At 39.5% G+C, this 24,661-nt stretch overlaps 1 protein-coding gene across 1 annotated transcript in view; it reads right to left on the bottom strand.

The window, feature by feature from the left end:
• The window catches only part of LOC145392990 (fat-like cadherin-related tumor suppressor homolog), a 569,943-nt gene that overhangs the window by 28,253 nt on the left and 517,029 nt on the right, over positions 1-24,661 (bottom strand). The window contains exons 39-42 of the mRNA XM_080267295.1: positions 19,777-20,655; positions 19,427-19,630; positions 18,282-18,669; positions 17,818-17,928 (exon numbers count right to left, since the gene is read on the bottom strand). Coding sequence (XP_080123421.1) covers positions 17,818-17,928; positions 18,282-18,669; positions 19,427-19,630; positions 19,777-20,655 — 1,582 coding nt within the window. The remainder of the gene's footprint in view (positions 1-17,817; positions 17,929-18,281; positions 18,670-19,426; positions 19,631-19,776; positions 20,656-24,661) is intronic.

The raw sequence follows: 24,661 nt of genomic DNA, 5'->3' as shown, positions 1-24,661 counted from the left end.
TAAAAGTTTCGTGGCTGCATACGTGCCATTGGGTGAGAGCTTTGCAGGGCGACGGGAGACGAGTATTATTAGTCTATGCTGTACTGTACATAATAATCCCATATCCTATCAGTACAAACGAGTTTTAAGAAGAAATGTTACGTAGTCTGTTGATTCTTTAACATCGTCATGCATTCCTGCAATTCTTTTGCACAAATCGACTGTAAATTAAGGATTAAATTCAAATTTTATGGCTTGCGAGAGAGAGTAGGGAGGGAGGGAGGAGAGGGGCTGGTGTGTTGTTGTCAGTTATGTAATGTTTAGTTTATAGGATATTGCTACGAGCATTATCGTAACACCCAGCTCGTTCAGTGGAACAACATTATTGTACTGAGCAACTAGCTTTCCTTTACGTCAGGAGTAATATTATTATTCATTACAATTTTTCTGCTGCAAGTAAACGTGGCACCATTTCTTTCATATGATGACGTGAGAACAGTGACACAGGATTGCCAATGTAATGACTATGCAACTACACCTATTTTTTTGCTTTTACCTAGTGGCACTATTTAACATCTAGGAACATGACATCTAGCTACATTCTGAATATTTTTGCCCTTTTTAGGTGATATTCTAGAGATTTAATCGTATTTTCTAGTGATGTTTTGCAGTGTTTACTATCTAGCGACATTCTAGCAAGTTTTCAGGGCTAAACTAGCGAGATCGATTATAAGGACTTGACAACCCTGCATCCACTGTCATTTCAACGGGAAAATTTGCAGGCGAGGCACACACTTCAGATACTGTTCTCCGCGTTCAGCTGTTCACTGGGTTCAGCTTCACTTGTTCATGAAAAAGCATGCCACATACGTACAGCAATGAAGAATATGCAGATATCGTCTATTTTTACGGATTAGGCGGTAGCTCAGTCGGTAGAGAGGTGGGCTGCAGTCCTACCGGACCCAGGTTCAAATCCCCGCTGGGGCAGGGAACAGTTTAAGGATTTGAATCTAATAAAAATAGACTTTACTGATCTACCAGAAGACCAGCCGACATGTAGTAAAAATACCCCCACTAATACCAATACACTAGTCCTGATGAGACAGCCCTAGCATGTATCCAGTATGGACGGTGGGTGTTAGCGCTGAAGTGGTGACATGTAGAGATGTATGGTATGTAGGAGGACTACTGGGCCTTGGGAGCAGGCTGTGAAGCCTATGTCCAGAGTCGGACACATTAAAAAAAAAAAAAAAAAGATATCGTCTATTTTTACGGATTCTGCGATGGTAATGCCAGTACCGCAGAGAGGTATACAGGTGGAGATACCTAATCGCGCCACGTTTGTTTGCAACGGAAAAACTTATAAATGATATTCTTCCTGACTTAAAGTGGGGCTAATCTCCCTTTACAATGACGTTTTTCCATTAAATGAGCTGTGGGTGTTATGATAATGCTCGCAGCAAGATCCTACAAACTAAACATTACATAACTGGCAAACAACACACCAGCCCCTCTCCTCCCTCCCTACTCTCTCGCAAGCCATAAAATTTGAATTTAATCCTTAATTTACAGTTGATTTGTGCAAAAGAATTGCAGGAATGCATGGCGATGTTAAAGAATCAATAGACTACATAAAGTTTCTTAAAACTCGTTTGTACTGACAGGATATGGGATTTTTATGTAAAGTACCGTACAGTATAAGCTAATAATACTCGTCTCCCGTCGCCCTTTAAAGCTTGCACCCAATGGCACCTATGCAGCCACGAAACTTTTACACTTAAACAGCCGAATGCTGGGTACTGAACTGGGGTCACAGAGAGTATATGTTATAGAACAAAATATACTCAAAATTGCATGACAGATCATTGGCGTAAGTTTTTATCATACGTCGCGTTACACCCTGTATGTATGTATATATATATATATATATATATATATATATATACTGCTGAGATAGATGAGAATGTCAGTGCTTTAGTGGATATTTGTGCCGGGAGGGGGTTGGTGATAGCCAATACCCTCTTCAGGCACAAAATGATCCACAGGTATACATGGCGAGTGATGAGAAGGGTGGATGGTGAACTGAATGAAAGGAAGGCAATGATTGATTATGTGTGTGTGGATGAAAGGATGCGAAGATGTGTAATGGATGCAAGAGCATATAGAGATTGGGGGAGTGGACTTTCTGACCACCAACAAGTGACTATCAGAGTCAAGGTCCAAGTAAAATGGAGAAATAGAAAAAGGGAAGGACGGGAGGAAGAAGTAGATGTAAGGAGAGTGGAAAGTTTACAAGAGGATGAGAAAAAGGCAGAATATAAGAGAGAAAGGGAGGAATGACTGGGTAAATATGAGTTGGAACAGATGGGGGATGTGGAAGGTGTGTGCATGATACTCACAAAGGAAATATGTGTAGCATGTGAGGTGATTTGTGGGGTGAAGAGAAGACGAAACGGGGTGCAAAGAACAGCATGGTGGAATGAAGAGAGGAGACAGGCTGTGGCACAAAAGAAGAAAGAATATCATGGATAGATAAGAAATAGGTGCGTGGAAGAAGTTGAGAGACCCAAGAGGGAGTTATATGTAGAAAGGAAGAGAGAGGTGAAAAGATTAGCGAGAGAGAGTAAGAAGAGAGTGGATGAGGAATTTGGAAGGAATTTGAGTGTCAAGTGGAGGGAATGTAAGAAAATGTTCTGGAAAGCTGTGAAGAGAGTCAGACAGGGCGGCAATTAAGTTAGTGGGGGAGTGAAAGATAAAAATGGTAGATTACTAGTTGAGAAGGAAGAAAAAGTGAGCAGATGGAGCGAACACTTTAATGAATTGCTGAACATAAAGAATGAAAGTAATGCGAGTATAAGTGGCTCGGCAATGGCTGGAACAAGGAGGGAGGTGAGAAGAAAGGAAGAAATCAGTAGGATGGAAGTTGTGGAAGAAATGAAGAATGTCAAAATGGGGAAAGCTCCAGGAATTGATGGAGTGTGTGGTGTAATGTTCAAGCATGAGGGAGAGATAGTAGTAGAATGGATGTGGAAGATATGCAGATTGGCCTGGGAGGAAGGTAAAGTCCTGGATGATTGGAAGTGAGGTATAATTATTCCCTTGTACAAAGGGAGAGGGGAAAAAGAAGTGTGGTAATCATAGGGGCATTTGTCTTCTTAGTGTAACAGGAAAAGTATATGGTATGATACTTATTGACCGAGTTAAGGAAATAACAGAGGAATTAGTTGGAGAAGAACAGGGAGGCTATAGGAAGGGAAGAGGTTGTGTAGATCAGATATTCATTCATAGAGCTTTAGTGGAAAAGTGTCTAGAGAGGGTAAAGAAGTTGTATGCAGCCTTCATGGATTTGGAGAAAGCATATGACAGGGTGGATAGACAATGATTGTGGAAAGTATTATCAATATATGGAGTAGATGGGAAGGTGTTGAATGCTGTGAAGAGTATGTATGAGGGTGCTAAGGCTGCAGTGCATATGGATAGTGAACTGAGTGAGTTTTTCTATTTGAAGGTTGGGTTGAAACAGGGATGTGTCATGTCTCCATGGTTGTTCAATCTGTATATGGATGGGGTTATAAAAGAGATACAAAGTAGGGCAGTGGATGTTGGAGTGGCTGTCATGAGAGAGGGCAGTGTTTGGTAACTCTGTGTACTGTTGTTTGCAGATGATACAGTAATGTGTTATTAGGTGAAGACAAAGGGGAGTTGCAAGGCTTGGTGGATGAGTTTGGGGTTGTGTGTAAGAAACGGAATTTAAAGGTGAATGTAGGGAAGAGTAAAGTTATGGTCTTAGAGAGAGGTGAAGTCAGTGAATGTACAATGAAGTTGGATGGTGAGGAAATGGAGAATGTGAGTACGTTTAAGTACTTGGGTAGTGTGATGAGTAAGGATGGAAGTTTGGAGGGTGAAGTGCTTGAAAGGGTACAACAAGGAAGAAAGGTTGCTGGTTCCTTGAAGGCAATGATAAGAAACAGGGAAGTGTGCATGAAAGTGAAAAAGTTCTTACATGACAGTATTGTGATACCAACTCTGATGTATGGAAATGAAGCTTGGACGTTGTTGGAGGGACACAAATGAAGAGTGAGAGCAGTGGAAATGAGTTACTTGAGAGGAGTCTGTGGAGTCACATGGAGAAACAGACTGACAAATGAGGATGTGAAGGAGCATTGTGGTGTGGATGTGGATGCGATAGGAAGCATTAGGAGAAAAACATTGAGGTGATTTGGCCACGTGGAGAGGATGGAGAGTGAGACTGACAAGAAGAGTGTATGTGAGTGAGGTGGAGGGGGAGAGAGGGAGGGGAAGGCCAAGGATGAGATGGAGGGATGGGGTGGAGAGGTATATGAGAGAGGGGGAGGTGCACTGGGAGCAGGGCAGTGAAATGAAGGGGGACAGGGTGACGTGGAGGCAATTTGTTTGTGGCCACCCCATATAAGTGATTAAGGCATTTGGCAATAGATAGATAGATATATACATATACAGTGTGTGTGTGTGTATATATATATATATATATATATATAATCTATCAATCTATCTATCTATTACCAGACGCCTCAATCCCGTTCGGAGTGGCCACAAACAAATCGCCTCCACGTCGCCCTGTCCCCCGCCATTTCACTGCCCAGCTCCCAACTTACCCCCCCTCTCTCTCATATACCTCTCCACCCCATCCCTCCATCTCATCCTCGGCCTCCCCCTCCCTCTTCCCCCCTCCTCCTCACTCACATACACTCTCTTCGTCAGTCGTTCACCCTCCATCTTCTCCACATGGCCAAACCACCTCAGTGTATTCTTCCTAACGCTTCCTATCACATCCACATCCACACCACAATGCTCCTTTATATTCTCATTTGTCAGTCTGTCTCTCCATGTGACTCCAAAGGCTCCTCTTAAATAACTCATTTCCAATGCTCTCACTCTTGACTTGTGTCCTTCCAACAACGTCCAAGCTTCACTTCCATACGTTAGAGTTGGTATCTCAATACTTTCATGTAGTAACTTTTTCACTTCCATGCTCACTTCCCTGCTTCTTATCACTGCTTTCAAGGAACCAGCAACCTTTCTTCCCTGATGTACCCTTTCAAGCACTTCACCCTCCAAACCTCCATCCTTACTCATCACACTACCCAAGTACTTAAACGTACTCACATTTCCCAATTCCTCACCATCCAACCTCGCTGTACATTCACTGACTTCACCTCTCTCAAAGACCACCACTTTACTTTTCCCTACATTCAGCTTAAGATACCGTTTCTTACACACTCTCCCAAACTCATCCACCAAGCCTTGCAGCTCTCCTTCGTCTTCACTCAACAACACAGTATCATCTGCAAACAACAGTACTGGGAGTTTCCAAACACTACCCTCTCTCACCAGGGCCACTCCAACATCCACTACCCTACCTTGTACCTCTTTTATTACCCCATCCATGTACAGATTGAACAACCATGGAGACATGACACATCCCTGTTTCAACCCAACCTTCTAAGAGAAAAATTCACTCAGTTCACCATCCACACGCACTGCAGCCTTAGCACCATCATACATACTCTTCACAGCATTCAACAACTTCCCATCTACTCCATATATTCTTAATAGTTTCCACAATCCTTGTCTATCCACCCTGTCGTATGCTTTCTCCAAATCCATGAGAGCCGCATACAACTTCTTTCCCTTCTCTAGAAACTTTTCCACTAAAGATCTAAGAATGAATATCTGATCTACACAACTTCTTCCCTTCCTAAAGCCTCCCTGTTCTTCTCCAACTAATTCCTCTGTTCTTTCTCTAACTCTGTCAATAAGTATCCTACCATACACTTTTCCCATTATACTAAGAAGACAGATGCCCCTATGATTGCCACACACTTCTTTTTCCCCTTTTCCACTGTACTTATACCTGACTTCCAATCCTCCGGGACTCTACCTTCCTCCCAGGCCAATCTGCACATTTTCCACATCCATTCTACTACTATCTCTCCCCCATACTTCAGCATTTCACCACACACTCCATCAATTCCTGGGGCTTTCCCCAATTTAACTTTCTTCATTGCTTCCACAACTTCTATCCTACTGATTTCTTCCTGTCTTCTCACCTCCCTCCTTCTCCCAGCCATTCCCCAGCCACTTATACTTGCTTTACTTCCATCCTCTATGTTCAACAATTCCTTAAAGTGTTCTCTCCATCTGCTCACTTTTTCTCCTTTCTCCACTAGTAATCTACCATTTTTATCTTTCACTCCCCTGCTAACTTCACTTCCGCCCTGTCTTACTCTTTTCACCTCTTTCCAGAACATTTTCTTACAGTCCCTCCATTTTACACTCAAAGTCCTTCCAAATTCCTTATCCATTCTCTTCTTACTCTCTCTTACTAATCGTTTCACCTCTCTCTTTCTTTCTACATATAACTCTCTCTTCCGTCTCTCAACTTCTTCCACGCCCCTATTTCTCATCCATTCATTGTATGCTTTCTTCTTTTGTGCCACAGCCTGTCTCACCTCTTCATTCCACCACGCTGTTCCTTGCACACCCCTCTGTCTTCTCTTCATCCCACACACAACATCACATGCTGCACATATTTCTTCTGTAAATATCCTGCACACACCTTCCACATCCCCCATCTGCTCCAATTCATATTTGCCCACGTTCCTCCATGTCTCTCTTATACTCTGCCTTTTTCTCATCCTCTTGTAACCTTTCCACTCTCCTTACAAATACTCCTTCTTCCCGTCCCTCCCTTCTTGTATTTTTCCATCCTAATTGGACCTTGATTCTGGCCACCACCAAGTGATGGTCAGAAAGTCCACTCCCCCAACCTCTATAAGCTCTTGCATCCATTACACATTTTCGCATCCTTTCATCCACACACACATAATCAATCATTGCCTTCCTATCATTCAGTTCACCACCCACCCTTCTTATCACTCGCCATGTATACCTGTGGATCATCTTGTGCCTGAAGAGGGTATTGGCTATCACCAACCCCCTCCCAGCACAAATGTCCACTAAACACTGCCATTTTCATCTATCTCAGCAGGCACACCTCACTCACCAACTATTCCATTCACCTTCACGTTCCCTACTTTACCATTCATATCACCGATCAAAAACACTCTTTCATTCCTTCCAAACTTTTTCATGCACACTTCCACATTTGTCCAGAACTCTTCTCTCACTCTGCTTGCATGATCTTGCATTGGCGCATACACACACACAATTGCCCACATTTGTATTCCAATTTTCAATCTTACCCACACAATCCTTGACCCAACTGATCCATACTGTCTTATGCTCTTCTTCCATCTTTTACTCACAACTATACATACTTCTTCTTTTGCCCTCTCATTCTCACCAACTCCTGCACATATACCCCATCCATACTCCCATTCTCTCTCACTCTCACCTCTCCATTTCGTTTCAGTTATTCCGCATACATCAACTTTCGCACCCTCAAGCACCTGGACAATCTCTCTCTCTTTCACCTCATCATTCGCTCCCCTTACATTCCAAGTTCTGATAACCATGTCCTTTGTCCGGTCCTTTGTCGTCATCTTTTGGTCAGTCCTTGTCCGAGGCTTATTGTTTGTCATTTTAGTTAGTTGTTTTCCGGGAAGGGGCACTAACCCTCACTCATCCAACCTCACTGTACTGTACACACACACACACACATATATATATATATATATATATATATATATATATATATATACTGTATATATATATATAATGTATATACAATAATCCCTCTGCTATCTGACATAATAGAGCCAAAGGCATCTCCGGAAAGTGGTCCTGTCCGGATAGTGGGCATCAGCCTCCTGGACTTGTACTTATGGACCCTAACTCAGAAAAACACCTATACAACTCCCTCTGGACATGCATAGCACCTATTTAAGACCCAAATCACACCAATATGGGATATAAAAGACTGAAATAAATGCAAAAGAACCATAAAATTAGGTTTTAGAGGTGAGTTTATACAATATCAAACATTCTGGGTACATACAACAAGTCCCTGGCTCCTGGACTGGTACTTATGGACCTTAACTCAGAGAAATACCTCCCTACTGCACATGCATAGCACCTAATACCCTATTCACACCAATAAGGGACATAAAAGAGTGAAATGAGGTGTTAGAGGTAAGTACAGTATGGAAAATACAGTATAGTACAATATGAAACATTCTGGGTACTTACAGCAAGTCCCTGGCCATCTCGATGAATAACCGCCTCCTCTCAGACTCTGACAGTAAGAAGGATTTCCTGAAGCACTTGCAGTACACTGTTCATGAAGACTTGCACTGAACTTAGTCATTTGCATTCAGAAGTCCATTCTCTTAACACTGCGCACTCTTGTCTTACTTATGCTCCATTGTAACTTTATGAAATAAGTGTTGCACTCTGCACTTAGTGTCTTTGCACTCATAAATCCATTTTCTAAACACAACACATTCTAGTTAATTTTAGCTACATTGAAAGTCTATTAAATCAGGCTCTTTTCACTCAGAATTCTAATGACGACGAGCTTGCACTCACAACAAGAGACGGGCGGTAAGTGGGGAGGATACAGGGGCGCTCTAGCGGACATTGGAGGAACGACGTACTAAAACAAAGCTGTCCCGTGCCGCGCGCACCAAGTTCAAATTACGGCGGGAAAAAGTCAGATTTTTTTCGAATTTTTTGCTGTTTTCAGACCATTTTGTGAATATTGGATCCCGGGACGATAATGTCCGGTAAGTGGGGATGTCCGGAAAGTGGGCATCCGGATAGTTCGGGGATTACTGTATAAATATTAATAATACACATAGAATAACACAGTGGTGTTCAATAAAATAATGGTATTAGCTGCATGTAATGTAGTTTTATACAATAGTTTTGCTTTTTGTTTAGATATAGTGCAGTACAGTACTGGAATATTCAACTCACAGGAAAAAAGGAAACAAACTTTTGGACTGTACATAGTACAGTTCACATAATGACAACGGTAAATTTTCTCAAGGTGAAGCATGTAAAATAAAAATTTAAACAAAAGACAGTAGTACAATGGATGTAGAAGATGGGTAGACAGATCTAGGGGGAAGATAAAGGCCCGGAGGTTTGGAATTACGTATAATTATTCCCCTGTACAAATTAAAGGGAAAAAAGAAGTTTGTGGTAATAATAAGGGCATTTGGTTTCTTCATGTAAGAGGAGAAATATATTGTAAGATACTTACTGACAGAGTTGGGGAAATAACAGAGGAATTAGTTGGAGAACAGGGAGGTTTCAGGATGGGAAGAGGTTGTGTAGATCAGATATTCATCCGAAGGTATTTAGTGGAAAAGTTTCTAGAAAAGGAAAAGAAGTTGTACACTGCCTTCATGGATTTGGAGAATGTATACAACTGAGTGGACAGACAAGGAATGTGGAAAATATTAAAAATATAAGTAAATGGGAAGCTGTTGAATGCTATGAAGAGTATGTATGAGGGTGCTAGGACTGCAGTTCGTGTTACCTAATTGTGATATACAGGAAATGAGCTACGATCGTGGGGTCCCGTCTCTGTTTCTCAATAAGTCAAATTTAGCTTTAAACTCGTTTAAGTTTTTAGACTAGACAATCTCTTTGTCCAGGCTATTCCACAGGTCTATACATCTATAGGGAAAACTATATTTCTTGATGTCCTCCAAGCAGCTTGGTTTCTTCAGTTTCATTTCGTGTCCTCTTGTTACTCTCTTATCCTATAAAAACAGATCTTTGTCAATCTTATTTACTCCCACCATGGTCCTGAACACTGCAATCATGTCTCTTCCCTTTCTCCTTTCTTCTAAGGAAGGCAAATCCAGCTTTTCCAGCCTCTCTCTGTACAACTGATCTGCCAGACTGGGGACCATTTTGGTTGCTGTTCTTTGTATTCTCTCAATCATGTTTATATCTTTCTTTTTGTGTGGGGACCACACTGCTGCTGCATATTCTAACCTGGGGCAAATCATGGCCACTATCAATTTTTTCATCATCTCATCCATATAATGAAAGGCTACTCTTATATTAGTCAGGAGGTTACATGTCTCTCTAACTGCATTGTTAATGTTTCCAGGTGACAAACTGTCCTGGACCAGCACTCCCAAATCTTTCTCTTCTCTCACTTATGTGATTGGTTCATTACCCATCAAATAATTCAATGATGGCCTCTTGGTACTTTTGCCCATTTCCAATATTTTACATTTCTTTGCATTAAATTTCATTTCCCACATCTGGCTCCAATCGTGTATCCTATCCGATCCTCCTGCAGCATTTTACAATCCTCCTCAACCTCTACCTTCCTCAAGATCTTTGCATCATCAGCAGACTTGCATAACTGTTCATTCCATCTACCATATCATTTACATAAATCAGGAACATTACTGGCGCCAACACCGAGCCCTGTGGGACTCCATTTGTTACTTTCCTCCATCAGACATCCTACTGTGTGTGTGTGTTCTTACCTTACCTAATTGTTCTTACCTAATTGTATCTTTACAAGAATGAGTCAAGCTCGTACTGTCCCGTGTCTTAAACCATATTTATCATACATATCCTTAAATTTGTGAATTGTTTTGGCACACACTATTTCATTCGGTAGTGCATTCCATTGATCAATTGCTCTGTTTGGGAAACTGAATTTCCTTACATCTTTATCACCTCTCTTCTTATGCAGTTTTTTGCAGTGTCCTCTTGCTGATGCTTCTCCATATGTTAAGTAATCATTTATGTCTATTTTCTCCTTCCCTGATATGCACTTATATAGCATTATCATGTCACCTCTTTTCCTTCTCTCCTGTAGTGTTGGTAGATTCAGTTTATTTAGTCTTTCTTAGTAGCTTAGGTCTCTTAAGCTTGGTATCCATCTTGTGGCGGCCCTTTGAACTTTTTCAATCTTGTCTATATGCTTTTTGAGATGAGGACTCCAGACTACTGATGCATATTCCAGGGTTGGTCTAATGAATGATGTTATTATCCTTCTTAGCATGTCTTCATTTATGTATGTGAATGCTATTCTCATATTTGCAAGCAGTGTATATATGTTCCGTACCTTCTCGCTGATGTGGTCAGCCGGAGATAGTCTGTTATTGATAATCACACCTAGGTCTTTCTCTCTTTCTGATGTGTATAGGGTTTTATCTCCTAACTTATAATCCCAACCAGGTCTTTTTCCACTTTTACCAAACTTGATTACATGACACTTGTCCACACTGAATTCCATTTGCCATGTACTACTCCATTCATGAAGTTTATTTAATTCTTCTTGTAGCTCTTTACAAGAGTCTGTGTTAGTAATTCTCCTTTGTATTTTTGCATCATCTGCAAACATATTCAGATAGCTCTCATTTCCAGTGTGACTGTTTATATCATTTATATACACTAAAAACATGATTGGTGCCAGCACTGAACCCTGTGGTACGCCACTGGTCACTTCTTTCCATGATGAGTAGTTTCCTCTTAGTACTGTCCTCATTTCTCTTTTTATGAGAAAGTCTTGCATCAAACAAAACAGTTTGCCTTGAATTCCTCCTTGATGGTACAGTTTTCATAAAAGTCTTTGGTGTGGTACTGTGTCAAAAGCTTTCTTGAAATCTAAATAGATACTGTCCACCCATCCTTCCCTTTCCTGTATTGTGTTTGTTACTCTGTCATAGTAGCTCAACAGATTAGTAACACATGATTTTCCTTTTCTGAAACCAAACTGTCTTTCTGTTATCATACTGTGTTCTTCTAGATGATTTACCCAAGCTTTTCTTATAAGCTTTTCTAATACCTTGCTTACAACACTGGTCAGTGATACAGGTCGGTAGTTGAGTGGATTTTGTCTATTTCCTTTCTTGAATAAGGGGACAATATTTGCTTTTTTCCAAACATCAGGTAGTTTACCTTGACTCAAGGATTTCTTAAAAATTAAAAATAATGGTTTACTTAACTCCTTAGCACATTCTCGTAATACCCAACATGAAATTTCATCAGGACCACTTGCTTTTCCTCTGTCTAATCTATTTAACTCATCCTGTATTACTTTTTCTGCTATTTGTATATCTGGTAGTATGTGTGGACATGCGTGTTCCACATAGTCCCTCTCAAAATTTTTTTCTTCTGTAAAAACTAATTGGAAATTCTTATTTAGTGCTTCACAAATATCTTTCTCTTGTGTATAAGTGATTCCCTCATCCGTAATGGATTGTATTATATCTTTTACTTTGGTTTTGCTTCTGATATAGCTGTAAAACAGCTTTGGTTGATCACTACTTTTATTTATTATATCCTCCTCAAACTGTTTTTGGGCTTCCCTCCTTATTCTTCTATAGTTGTTTCTTGCCTGTTTGTAATTATTATATGCCCTTTCACTATTGTGTCTTCTGTATCTATTCCACAACAAATCCCTTCTTTCTTTTGATTTTTTACATTCTGTATTGAACCATTTCTGTATTTTCTTATCTGCTTCTTTGTGCTGTGGGATGTACTTCTGAACTCCTGTTTCATAAAATTCACAGAATTTTTTATATACAGCATTTAAATCTTGTCCTCTAAGCTGATTTTCCCAATCAACTTCTAAGAAATACTTCTTTAGGTCTTGATAATTTCCCTTTTTATAGTTTAGTCTCTTTTTGTAACTATCATTGCTGATTACTATGTCATATGCTATCCTGAAGTTATAATTTAGTACTGCATGATCGCTTTTGCTGAGTGGAGGGTGATATATTAAACTGTCAATATCATTTTCTTGCCTAGTAAATATTAGAGCTAGCACTGAAGGTACATAAAGTCCTCTTTTTCTGGTGGTTTCCCTCACATGTTGCATTAGGAAAAACTCTTGCACGAGATCCAGGAGCTTTTGGTCCCAACAGCTTTCTTGGCTAATTATATCTAGAGTATTCCAATTTATATTTGTATTGAAATCCCCAGTTAGTATAATTCTTTCCGATTTCTCTTCCATTTTATGTAGTAATGATCTTATACTCTGAATTGTACTCTCTGCCAGGTCCTCATATTCGTCTCTTTCCCATGTGTTTGATCTGGGTGGCATGTACAAATTGGCTACAATTACTTTACCTTCAGATGTGTTGATCTCTACTGCAATCAGTTCTACTTGTGATGGTATATCTAGTTTTATTTCCTTGACTTTTAGATTTTTCTTAGTTAATATTATAATTCCTCCCCCTTTTTTTAAATTTCTGTCTCTTCTCCATATATTGTATTCCTCTAAGTTTAGTATGTCATTGGATATCCTTGGTGTTAATTTTGTTTCAGTTAGGCATATTATTTGTGGCTCGTTTTCTCTGACATAATCATTCATCTCTAGTAATTTAGATACCATTCCATCCACATTTGAGTACATCAACTTTATCATCTTGTTTATATACTTGTCATGACATGGTTCTACTACCTTCCTCCTTTTTCTTCCATCCTGTTTGTGTACCACTTTCGTACCTGGAATCCAATTACTTTGTAAAAAAATTTCTTCTTCTCCTCTTCTGATCTTCCCTCATTTTTTGTTTTTGCTTCCTCCCTTTTCTCTTTCAGTACTTCCAGTTCCTCTTGTGTTAGGCATCTTTTTATCCATACATTTTTGAACTCCTCTTTTTCCATAAGATTCTTTGCATTTTTTAGTATCTCTTCCACAGTGTTTACACTATGGAAAGTCACCTTTAGAGGTCTTGTCTTGCTTTTCTCGTATTTCCCTAACCTTTTGTGTTCCTCTATGTCTTTACTACAGATTTCTTCTGATACTTCTTTCAGTAAGCTCATTACATTTGCCATCTCCTTTTTGTCTCTTGTGATCTTGTTTTTTACTTCTTCCTCTTCTATACCAGTGATTACTATTGATTTGTTTATCTCTACTGAATCTCTGACTAACTTTGGATTGTTTTGGATTATTCTTTTCACTTCCTTTTTAATGCTTTTTTCCTCGACCCTTGTTTCTAAGTCTTTCTTTACTTTCACCATTTCAGCATACGTGGTTTCTACATCATTTTTGTAGCTTTGCACAGCTTCATTCACCTGTGTTATCTTCTCCTCAATATCACTGCTCTGGTCCATAAGACTGCTTGCTTGCCTAATTGTCTCTGTGTCATTTTTGAACTCTTCCATAACACTCTCGTGATTGACTACTGTACTTGCCATTTCACTCACTTTCTTCCTAAGCGTACTCAATTCCACTGTAAGTTCACTGATGGTTGTGTCTTTCTTATTGGCCTCCCTTCCTAGTTTTTCTATCTCTTCTTTTTGCAAGTGCATTTGCTTCTTTATTTCATCAATTTCATTTTTGAAAGCCATTTCTAGTTTGTGTACACGTTCAACCAGACTATTGTGAGTCTCCACTTCAACCAGTTCTTGGTAGAAATCATCATTTTGCTTTTTACTTTTATCCCTTTTCTTTTCCAAATTTGTTTTACGAAAGTATGTATCCATTTTGCAATACTAAAAGAACAGAGTTTGTATTTACAGAGTATGTACACTTTCCCCGTGTTGCTGTAGTCTAAACAAACCCAGCTGACTCAGCGCATTTTTTCCTCGTGGTTCTTTTTTCTGTTTGAACAAGCCTTGTTTAAACTTATTATTTTTTCCTTTTAATAATGAAAAATCATTTAGTCTAATCTGGTACAGAGCTTGACTCATACAAAGATACTAATTTAGGTAATGCCACTGGCCGTGTTGGTTCGGTACGGAGTGCCGATGTCGGACGTCTGCCTTGGATGACTCCCTGTGTGTGTGTGTGTGTGTGTGTGTGTGTGTGTGTGTGTGTGTGTGTGTGTGTGTGTGTGTGTGTGTGTGTGTGTGTGTGTGTGTGTGTGTGTATGTATGAGAGAGAGAGAGAGAGAGAGAGAGAGAGAGAGAGTCAGTGAGTGGAGTAAGTTAGTGAGAGAATGAGTAAGAGAACGACTGAGTGAGACGGGGTGGGAGGTGTAGCAGTTCTTGTCTTTCTCCTTATCTCCCAACCCTACCCCACCCCTGCTTGTCTCCCTCCCCTTCCCCCCACCATCCCCCACCCCTGCTTGTTTCCCTCCCTGTCCCCCTGCCCACACCTGCCCCCTGCCTAGCTCACTTCCTGTTTGCTGTAAGTTGCCCTCAACTGCACCTCCCACTACCTCCCATTGCAGCATGTGATGTTTAAGGTCTCATTTTTTAGCTGATGGAATCTGTGCTCTGTCTATCACCTGTTATGCTATAAATCATAACTTTATGCCTCGTGCCACATTCTATCTATCATTGGCTGTGCAGTATGACTCTGAAACATAAATTAGGGCCTCCTGCCGCGTTATGTCCATCATCACTGCGTAGTCAGGTCCAGTAAAAAATGAGCAGCTTCCTCCAATCGCGTTATATCTATTTTTTCCGCGCTGACATTTTTTTGACACATAATGGCATCTCCCGAGTTATGTGAGTTATGCGCTATTGGATCGCGCGTTATGCGAATGCTTGCTGTACATACATTATAGATACAAGTACAATGATCGTTACTGATGAAAGTAAATGTTTGATGTGCTGTTGACTGAGAGAGACAGATTGGTGAGAAAGTTAATTAACGGTACTTCAGTTCATTAACAGAAAAGAGGTAACTCTGCAAGGGTAATGGAAAGTCACACGGCACAGGGAAGTAAGATAGCTGGTGCTATGAAAGTCTTGATACTAATCAGAGGTCTGAATGAGGAAGCTCCAAGAGGGATTGCATGAAGGAGAGTCAGTTCCCACATTAACATATAGGTGTAAGATTTTTGTATGACATTAGAATGAATAGTCAAGTGTAAGAGCAGTGGAAACTGGATTATTGAGAAATGTGTCCAAAGAGAAAACTGAATAAGAAAATGTGATTTCTGAAACATATGGATAAGGAAGTCTGCTAATTATAAGAAGTGTACTTAGATGGTACTGCATGGTTATAAGGAAAAATGAATTAAAATAGAATGGTGACAAAAAAACAGTATATATATAAATGAATCTGAAGGCAGGAGGAGGGATATTAGGCCCAGAAGCTGGATGGATATGAGAAATGAGTATTTTAAAAAGGGAGGTACTGAAGTTTATGAGAAGTGTTAGTTGACAAGGAACTGTATTAGTTGGATGAATTATGTCCAGAGGAGCACATGACATGGGTCTGGCACCCACTTTGTAACTTAATGGTTGAGAGACTGACTACCTTCAGTGAAAGGGCTAAGGAAAGATAATCTATCTATCTATCTATAGCCCGACGCCCTAATCCCGCAAAGGGTGGCCGCAGACAAAACGCCTCCAAGTCACTCTGTCACCCACCATTTGACTCCCCTCCCCCCAACTCACCCCCCCCTCCCTCATATACCTCTCAACTCCATCCCTCCACCTCATCCTTGGTCTACCCCTCCCTCTCCCTCCCTCCACCTCACCTACATACACCCTCTTAGTCAGTCTTTCATTCTCCATCCTCTCCACATGTCCAAACCACCTCAGTGTATTTCTCCTAATCTTTTCAACCACATCCACATCTACCCCACAACGCTCCTTCACTTCTTCATTCGTCAACCTGTCCCTCCACGTCACTCCACATGCTCCTCTCAAGTAACTCATTTCCACTGCTCTCACTCTTGACTTGTTCCCCTCTTGCAAGGTCCACGCCTCGCTTCCATACGTCAGGGTAGGGATCACAATACCATCATGCAGTGATTTCTTAACTTCCATACTCACCTCCCTATTTCTCATCACTGCTTTCAGTGTGCCAACAACCTTCCTTCCCTGCTGTACCCTTTCACGTACTTCATCCCCAAATGTTCCATCCTTACTCATCACACTACCCAAGTACTTGAATGCACTCACATTCTCCATATCCTCACCATCCAACCTCACTGCACACTCTGTGACTTCATTCCTCTCAAACACCATAACTTTACTTTTGTTTACATTAACTTTCAGCTTCCTCCTCCTACACACTGTCCCAAATTCATTCACCAAACCTTGCAACTCCCATTCATCTTCACTCAACAATACTGTATCATCAGCAAACAGCAACACCGGAAGCTTCCAAATCTCACCCTCATTCATTAGGGCCACCCTAATGATAATATATTACGATATTTCCTACTTTACGTCCTTACAGTACTTTCTTGCAAATACTGCACTAAGAAGCTAAGTGTGTCTTGTTATGTACTATAGAACATCTTGCCTCTAGTACCAATACAGTACACAGCCATCTTTGTCAGAGGGTAGTAAAAAAAATTTCTTTTACTTGCCTGACTGTGGTTACTCAGTATCCTTCTCCCATTACTTGTGTGAACAGCAATAGGGGAAAAGGTAAATACAATGATTTCACTATCAAATATCCCTTTCCCACACAAAACCAACACAAAAAATATACAGGTTACAGTATAGCTCTTCAGGAACTTGCCTTGTAGTGAAGATAATGCTGTACCATAGTCAGCTATGAAGTACCTGTAGTTATGTATAAGAATTGTTTCAAAAACAATGAAAGATGTACTAAACAAAATAACTTAACAGTACTCTATTTAGTTGTCTCCCCAAAAGAAGTAATTAACACTAAGAAAGCAAAGTTAAATTATGACTTCCTAGAATCACAGAACCAGAATGGGTGTTACCAGTGGCTAAAGTGTATTTTTTGCATAATTTTTTTAAGTGTAAAACCTTGTATGCACACAATCAACTTTCATTTAATTCTCATCATTCACACAACATTTTTAATACACAAAAGAGGGAGAGGTGGAAAACAGCACTTTCAAAACAAAATTAAAATAACTAGGATAAGTCATGCAAGCGGCCACATGTTTAACATTGCCCTCTCAGTAACAAATGGAAGATGCACATTAGGAGAGGTAAGCCCATGCCAGAGACCTGATGTGTGCTTTGACCCACCTGGCAGATCATCCATGGATGCCCCTGACCGCACACTGGCGTCATCCCTGGTGCTGCCATCTACACTTAGCTTCTTGAGGCTCATGTACTCACCCTGACGGAATTTTACATCTGCCAAGAACAAGACGAGTGTTCTTGTGTCATCAGTAGTGATAAAACAAAATATAACATTAAATAATTATGTGAAAGGTATTGTAAGGAAAACAATTAAAGGAGCTGCTACATTACAAAGATGCATTATACTGATATTGTAAAAAAAAAATATGTTTAAGACACAAAAGACTTCAAGAAATAATTTACTGTTTTGTAAATATTTTATGTTTGGGTGTTTATTTATAAATAAATATAAAAAAATAAAATCATAACAGAAATAATGAGTTGTAGCAATAATCACATTAATTTTCAACCAACCCTTGAACTTCTAATTCAAATGAAAAAATATATATATATGTATATATACAAACCATTCTGAATCTTGTTATTCTCATAGTAGGTGTCCTTCAAATTATGTGCTAGTGCATCCTTCCATGGCTTGTGCAAACTGTCAGTGTCTGCTGGGTTGGGTGATGCAGGGGAACACAAAGCTGAGCCCATTGTGGAGCTCACAGTGGAGCCCATTGTGGAGCCTCGCAGGGTTCCGAGGGGGTTTATTTGAGGGGTGTGTTGGTGATAGAGGCTGTTGGGCTTGGATATGTTTTGTACAAAGTCCCGGGAGAACTGGGGGAGGTTTTCCAGTTCATCCCCAGCCGAGCCGTAGCTACGGATGGTGTCAAAGTTGTTTAGCGGCATGTAGGCAGGTTCACTAGGACTAGTGGGGTAGGAGTCGGGGCGAGGCGTGCAACCGTGCGGATTCTGCAACACATACAAGCCAACACAACAGTCAGGCAAGCCAATACGACACTCAAGATCTGACTGGGCTGATCTCAGGAGGAAAGGGTAAGCCATCAAAATACACAACCTTTAGGTGTATGATAGGTAAATGTTACATACCATCATCAATACTGTATTTAACAATTTATAAGACGATAAAATATTAGGTGGTATTTAGGACTATTATATTAAAAATGGTTTATGATGAAGTATGTAACAAGTTGCCTGATTTGATTAGGGTGAAGAAGTAAGGTATATGATAACATTTTGATGAGTTACCTTAATGTTAGTGTGGCCACTCTAAAAACATAACTAAACTTAAAAAATGTCCTGGAACTCATTGAAATGCATATAAAAATAATTCTGAAGCCTAAAGATCATGCACAGCTTCCATCAGGTAATGAAAATTACTAATATGCAAATACAGTGATGAAAAGCAGTATCTAGCAGTGATTCTACTAATGAAACTTTGAAACAATTAAAAAATTACACTTGCAAAATGCTACAAATAAAAAGCATAGGAAATAGGAGTAGTGTCTATATTCAAATGACAGACAATGATAGGTACTCCTTCCAATATTTTAAACTGGTGCAGTCATTACCATTATTAAATACCAGTAGTAAAAATTAGTCAAACCATCACTCAATTACACTTCAACTATAAACAAAGCACACACGCACACACACAAGTACACACCAAACCCTGAGTGAGGTGCACAGAGGAATAAATGCTATTTACCTGAGATGCTTCTAAGTTGCTTAATTTTGAATTTCGCTTGTATACAGTGTGGTTGTCGGTGTTCTTGGGCTTTAGTATGACGTGGTTGGTTTGTTCCAGCAGCTGCCGCCGTCGTGCTGCCCGTCGCTCACGGCAGTGCATGGCCAACACGATGATCAGGCCAAGGATGATAACTGCCACTACCCCAATTACGATGTAGATGATCTAAGAATGATAAGCAAAGATAAATATAGCTAAGCTCACACAGAAATTATCACTGCTATGGAAGATGAAATAATTTTCAGTGAACATTAAATAAAACCATTATGATGAAATTATTTCATACTGATCAGCTACATTACAGTACACACCTCTTCTAAACCAATGTCTGGAAAGACTCCTTTGTAAGCGTCACAGTATGTTCCTGTGGCATTGCCAGGGCAGATACATCTGAAGCCTCCATAAGAGTTGATGCAGCTTCCTCCATTATGACAGGGATTCTTGGCACACTCATTGATGTCAATGTTACAGTATGCTCCTGTGAATCCTCGACATTTGCATATTGGCCCTGAGATCCCTTCCTCACAGATTCCTTTGTTAAGGCATGGGTTTGGATTACAATACATATACTGACATCGAGGTCCTGACACCCTGGCTGGACACTCACACCTGTAAGCATTTTTGAGATTTACACAGTGGCCATTATTTAGGCAAGGGGATGAAGCACAGGGATTAGAGTCCATTTCACAGCGTGAGCCAAGGAAGCGTGAATGACACTGACACATGAATGAGGCCCCACGCTCCTCACAGGTACCACCATTCAAGCATGGATGAGCACCACACACACCAGGGGGTTTAAGTGTTGCCTCACAGTGAGGTGACACATGAGTCAACCTGGTGAGTGAAGCAACTTTAGTGGTGGCAGTGTGAGTGAGTGGCAGAGGCACATCGTCAACCCTGGGATCATCCACACAGCCTACAAGGCCCTGACGTGGGTCCTGAGCTCCTGCCCATGGTCGAACTTCTGCCCCAAGGTAAAGGTGTGGGGTATCAAGGTTGAGAAGATCTGAGGATCCTGGTGAGGCTCCCTGGCCACGGTACCTGCCATCAACTGTCACCTCAGCAGTGTTCCCAAACCGCTCCAAGCCCACATGATGCCAGTCTCCGTCATCAACACGTAGTGATGTAACCGCCACTACGCCTTCTCCACTCCCAAGATCCCAACGATAGTGCAGCTCACCACCTTCAAGCTAAAGAACAATTGTATACATATCAGGCATAATTACTTTATGCAGAATGTAAGAAAAATTTGAATAAAGTTATAGTAAAAATAATATTATAGTTCAAATGTTGTTGTTCTGCTTTAATGGTCCTAATAGAGATAACTTTGAGATACTGTATGAATCAAGATAATTTTATCTTTGTTAGTCATGAGTGGAATATGGCCACACATTGGCAAAAATTAGTTTAATTTTATGAAACCATTAAAAAAAAAAAAAAAAATGAAACAACAAGCATGAGCTATTGGTTTAATCAAATTTTTCACCTGAGTAAATTCATAATAAATTTTTCACCTTGGTAAATTCCTTGTATGTAACTAAGCCACATTATAAATCCAAAACTAGTTGTTGCTTCTATCATATTTATATCTGACCATCAGAAAGTGTGTGTGAAGCTACATGCAAAACGTCGTGTGACTTGTCTGGTGAAACCAGGATTCAAATGGTGAGTTAATGGGAGTTTGGTTCATTCAACTGGGAACCTTTGGGTAGTACAGTGCAGCCACAAAAATTTGAATATCTAAAGTCTGAACATGTCTACAGTTCAAATATCACAATTAATGAAATAACTACCATTTTCATTTTCCCAATTCGCTCTCAAGAGTAAATGACTGAAGAAACAACTATCTAAGACTGACAACTACACTCACTTGGTACTGATTAACCTTCCTAATCACCCATAATAAACATTTCCTTTCCTCCGGTACTTGTAGTCAAGGAGCCCTACATTCTTTGATTCAGTATAAATATTATTTAGATTTCATGATAATTATGGCTTCAGAAAAGTCTCCTAGTTATTCTGATTATTGCATTACTCTGAAATGTATGCAACATAACATTCAAGTGTCAGGTAAGCAGAGTGTGCATGGATCAAGAGATGATTGTGGTGATGGTAACCTGACCACCTACAACATAAATTTGTTATGATATTCAAAAGTTCTGTAAGTTACAGACTGAAAGAAGAGTTATAACCGTCTCTGCATGCGTTCTCACAGACAGTCACAGTGTTGGAAACACTACAGTATACGAATTTACAAAGCAATGTGATAATACTCCAAAGTCTATGCCAAGTGAAAATACTGTACAGTAAATATCCCTTAACCATGTAACAGTGCTTGTCAGACATCATTAGCTAACTGTTTTTACTCACATTTACAAAAAGCAGAATTGTTGGTAGGCAGCAGTCTTCTAAAGTGTTTCTTTTACGTGATTTGTGTCACTGTTAAAGCACTGTGCAATCGACATTTGTGTAAATTATGAGGTAACTTCACTGTATATATTACCCTCCAACATCTTTTTCCACTTGTTTCACACACACACACTCACACAGAGGGAGTCAACCAAGGCAGACGTCCGACATCGGCGCTCCGTACCGAACCAACACAGCCAGTGGCATTATCTAAATTAGTATCTTTGTATGAGTCAAGCTCTGTACCAGGTTAGACTAAATGATTTTTCATTATTAAAAGGAAAAAAATAATAAGTTTAAACAAGACTTGTTCAAACAGAAAAAAGAACAACGAGGAAAAAATGCGCTGAGTCAGCTCAGGTTTGTTTAGACTACAGCAACACGGGGAAAGTGTACATACTCTGTAAGTACAAACTCTGTTCTTTTAGTATTGCAAAATGGATACATACTTTAGTAAAGTAAATTTGGAAAAGAAAAGGGATAAAAGTAAAAAGCAAAATGATGATTTCTACCAAGAACTGGTTGAAGTGGAGACTCACAATAGACTGGTTGAACATGTACACAAACTAGAAATGGCTTTCAAAAATGAAATTGATGAAAAAAAGAAGCAAATGCACTTGCAAAAGGAAGAAATAGAAAAAGTAGGAAGGGAGGCCAATAAGAAAGACACAACCATCAGTGAACTTACAGTGGAATTGAGTACGCTTAGGAAGAAAGTGAGTGAAATGGCAAGTACAGTAGTCAATCACGAGAGTGTTATGGAAGAGTTCAAAAATGACACAGAGACAATTAGGCAAGCAAGCAGTCTTATGGACCAGAGCAGTGATATTGAGGAGAAGATAACACAGGTGAATGAAGCTGTGCAAAGCTACAAAAATGATGTAGAAACCACATATGCTGAAATGGTGAAAGTAAAGAAAGACTTAGAAACAAGGGTGGAGGAAAAAAGCATTAAAAAGGAAGTGAAAAGAATAATCCAAAACAATCCAAAGTTAGTCAGAGATTCAGCAGATATAAACAAATCTATAGTAATCACTGGTATTGAAGAGGAAGAAGTAAAAAACAAGATCACAAGAAGTAAAAAACAAGATCACAAGAGACAAAAAGGAGATGGCAAATGTAATGAGCTTACTGAAAGAAGTATCAGAGGAAATCTGTAGTAAAGACATAGAGGAACACAAAAGGTTAGCGAAATACGAGAAAAGCAAGACAAGACCTCTAAAGGTGACTTTCCAGAGTGTAAACACTGTGGAAGAGATACTAAAAAATGCAAAGAATCTTATGGAAAAAGAGGAGTTCAAAAATGTATGGATAAAAAGATGCCTAACACAAGAGGAACTGGAAGTACTGAAAGAGAAAAGGGAGGAAGCAAAAACAAAAAATGAGGGAAGATCAGAAGAGGAGAAGAAGAAATTTTTTTACAAAGTAATAGGATTGCAGGTACGAAAGTGGTACACAAACAGGATGGAAGAAAAAGGAGGAAGGTAATAGAACCACGTCATGACAAGCATATAAACAAGACGATAAAGTTGATGTACTCAAATGTGGATGGAATGGTATCTAAATTACTAGAGATGAATGATTATGTCAGAGAAAACGAACCACAAATAATATGCCTAACTGAAACAAAATTAACACCAAGGATATCCAATGATATACTAAACTTAGAGGAATACAATATATGGAGAAGAGACAGAAATTTAAAAAAAGGGGGAGGAATTATAATATTAACTAAGAAAAATCTAAAAGGCAAGGAAATAAAACTAGATATACCATCACAAGTAGAACTGATTGCAGTAGAGATCAAAACCCATCTGAAGGTAAAGTAATTGTAGCCAATTTGTACATGCCACCCAGATCAAACACATGGGAAAGAGACGAATATGAGGACCTGGCAGAGAGTACAATTCAGAGTATAAGATCATTACTACATAAAATGGAAAAGAAATCGGAAAGAATTATAATAACTGGGGATTTCAATACAAATATAAATTGGAATACTCTAGATATAATTAGCCAAGAAAGCTGTTGGGACCAAAAGCTCCTGGATCTCGCGCAAGAGTTTTTCCTAACGCAACATGTGAGGGAAACCACCAGAAAAATAGGACTTGATGTACCTTCAGTGCTAGATCTAATATTTACTAGGCAAGAAAATGATATTGACAGTTTAATATATCACCCTCCACTCGGCAAAAGCGATCATGCAGTACTAAATTATAACTTCAGGATAGCATATGACATAGTAAACAGCAATGACAGTTACAAAAAGAGCCTAAACTATAAAAAGGGAAATTATCAAGACCTAAAGAAGTATTTCTTAGAAGCTGACTGGGAAAATGAGCTTAGAGGACAAGATGTAAATGCTGTATATAAAAAATTCTGTGAATTTTATGAAATAGGAGTTCAGAAGTACATCCCACAGCACAAAGATGCAGATAAGAAAATACAGAAATGGTTCAATACAGACTGTAAAAAATCAAAAGAAAGAAGAGATTTGTTGTGGAATAGATACAGACGACACAATAGTGAAAGGGCGTATAATAATTACAAAAAGGCAAGAAACAACTATACAAGAATAAGGAGGGAAGCACAAAAACAGTTTGAGGAGGATATAATAAATAAAAGTAGTGATCAACCAAAGCTGTTTTACAGCTATATCAGAAGCAAAACCAAAGTAAAAGATATAATACAATCCATTACGGACGAGGGAATCACTTATACACAAGAGAAAGATATTTGTGAAGCACTAAATAAGAATTTCCAATTAGTTTTTACAGAAGAAAAAAA

This window comes from Coenobita brevimanus, chromosome 23 (assembly GCF_032717465.1).
Source record: "Coenobita brevimanus isolate Jiangsu-jjx chromosome 23, ASM3271746v2, whole genome shotgun sequence".
In the NCBI taxonomy this organism is placed as follows: Eukaryota; Metazoa; Arthropoda; class Malacostraca; order Decapoda; family Coenobitidae; genus Coenobita; species Coenobita brevimanus.
The sequence above is the reverse complement of the archived record's forward strand: the minus strand, read 5'-3'. Positions and strand labels throughout refer to the sequence as shown.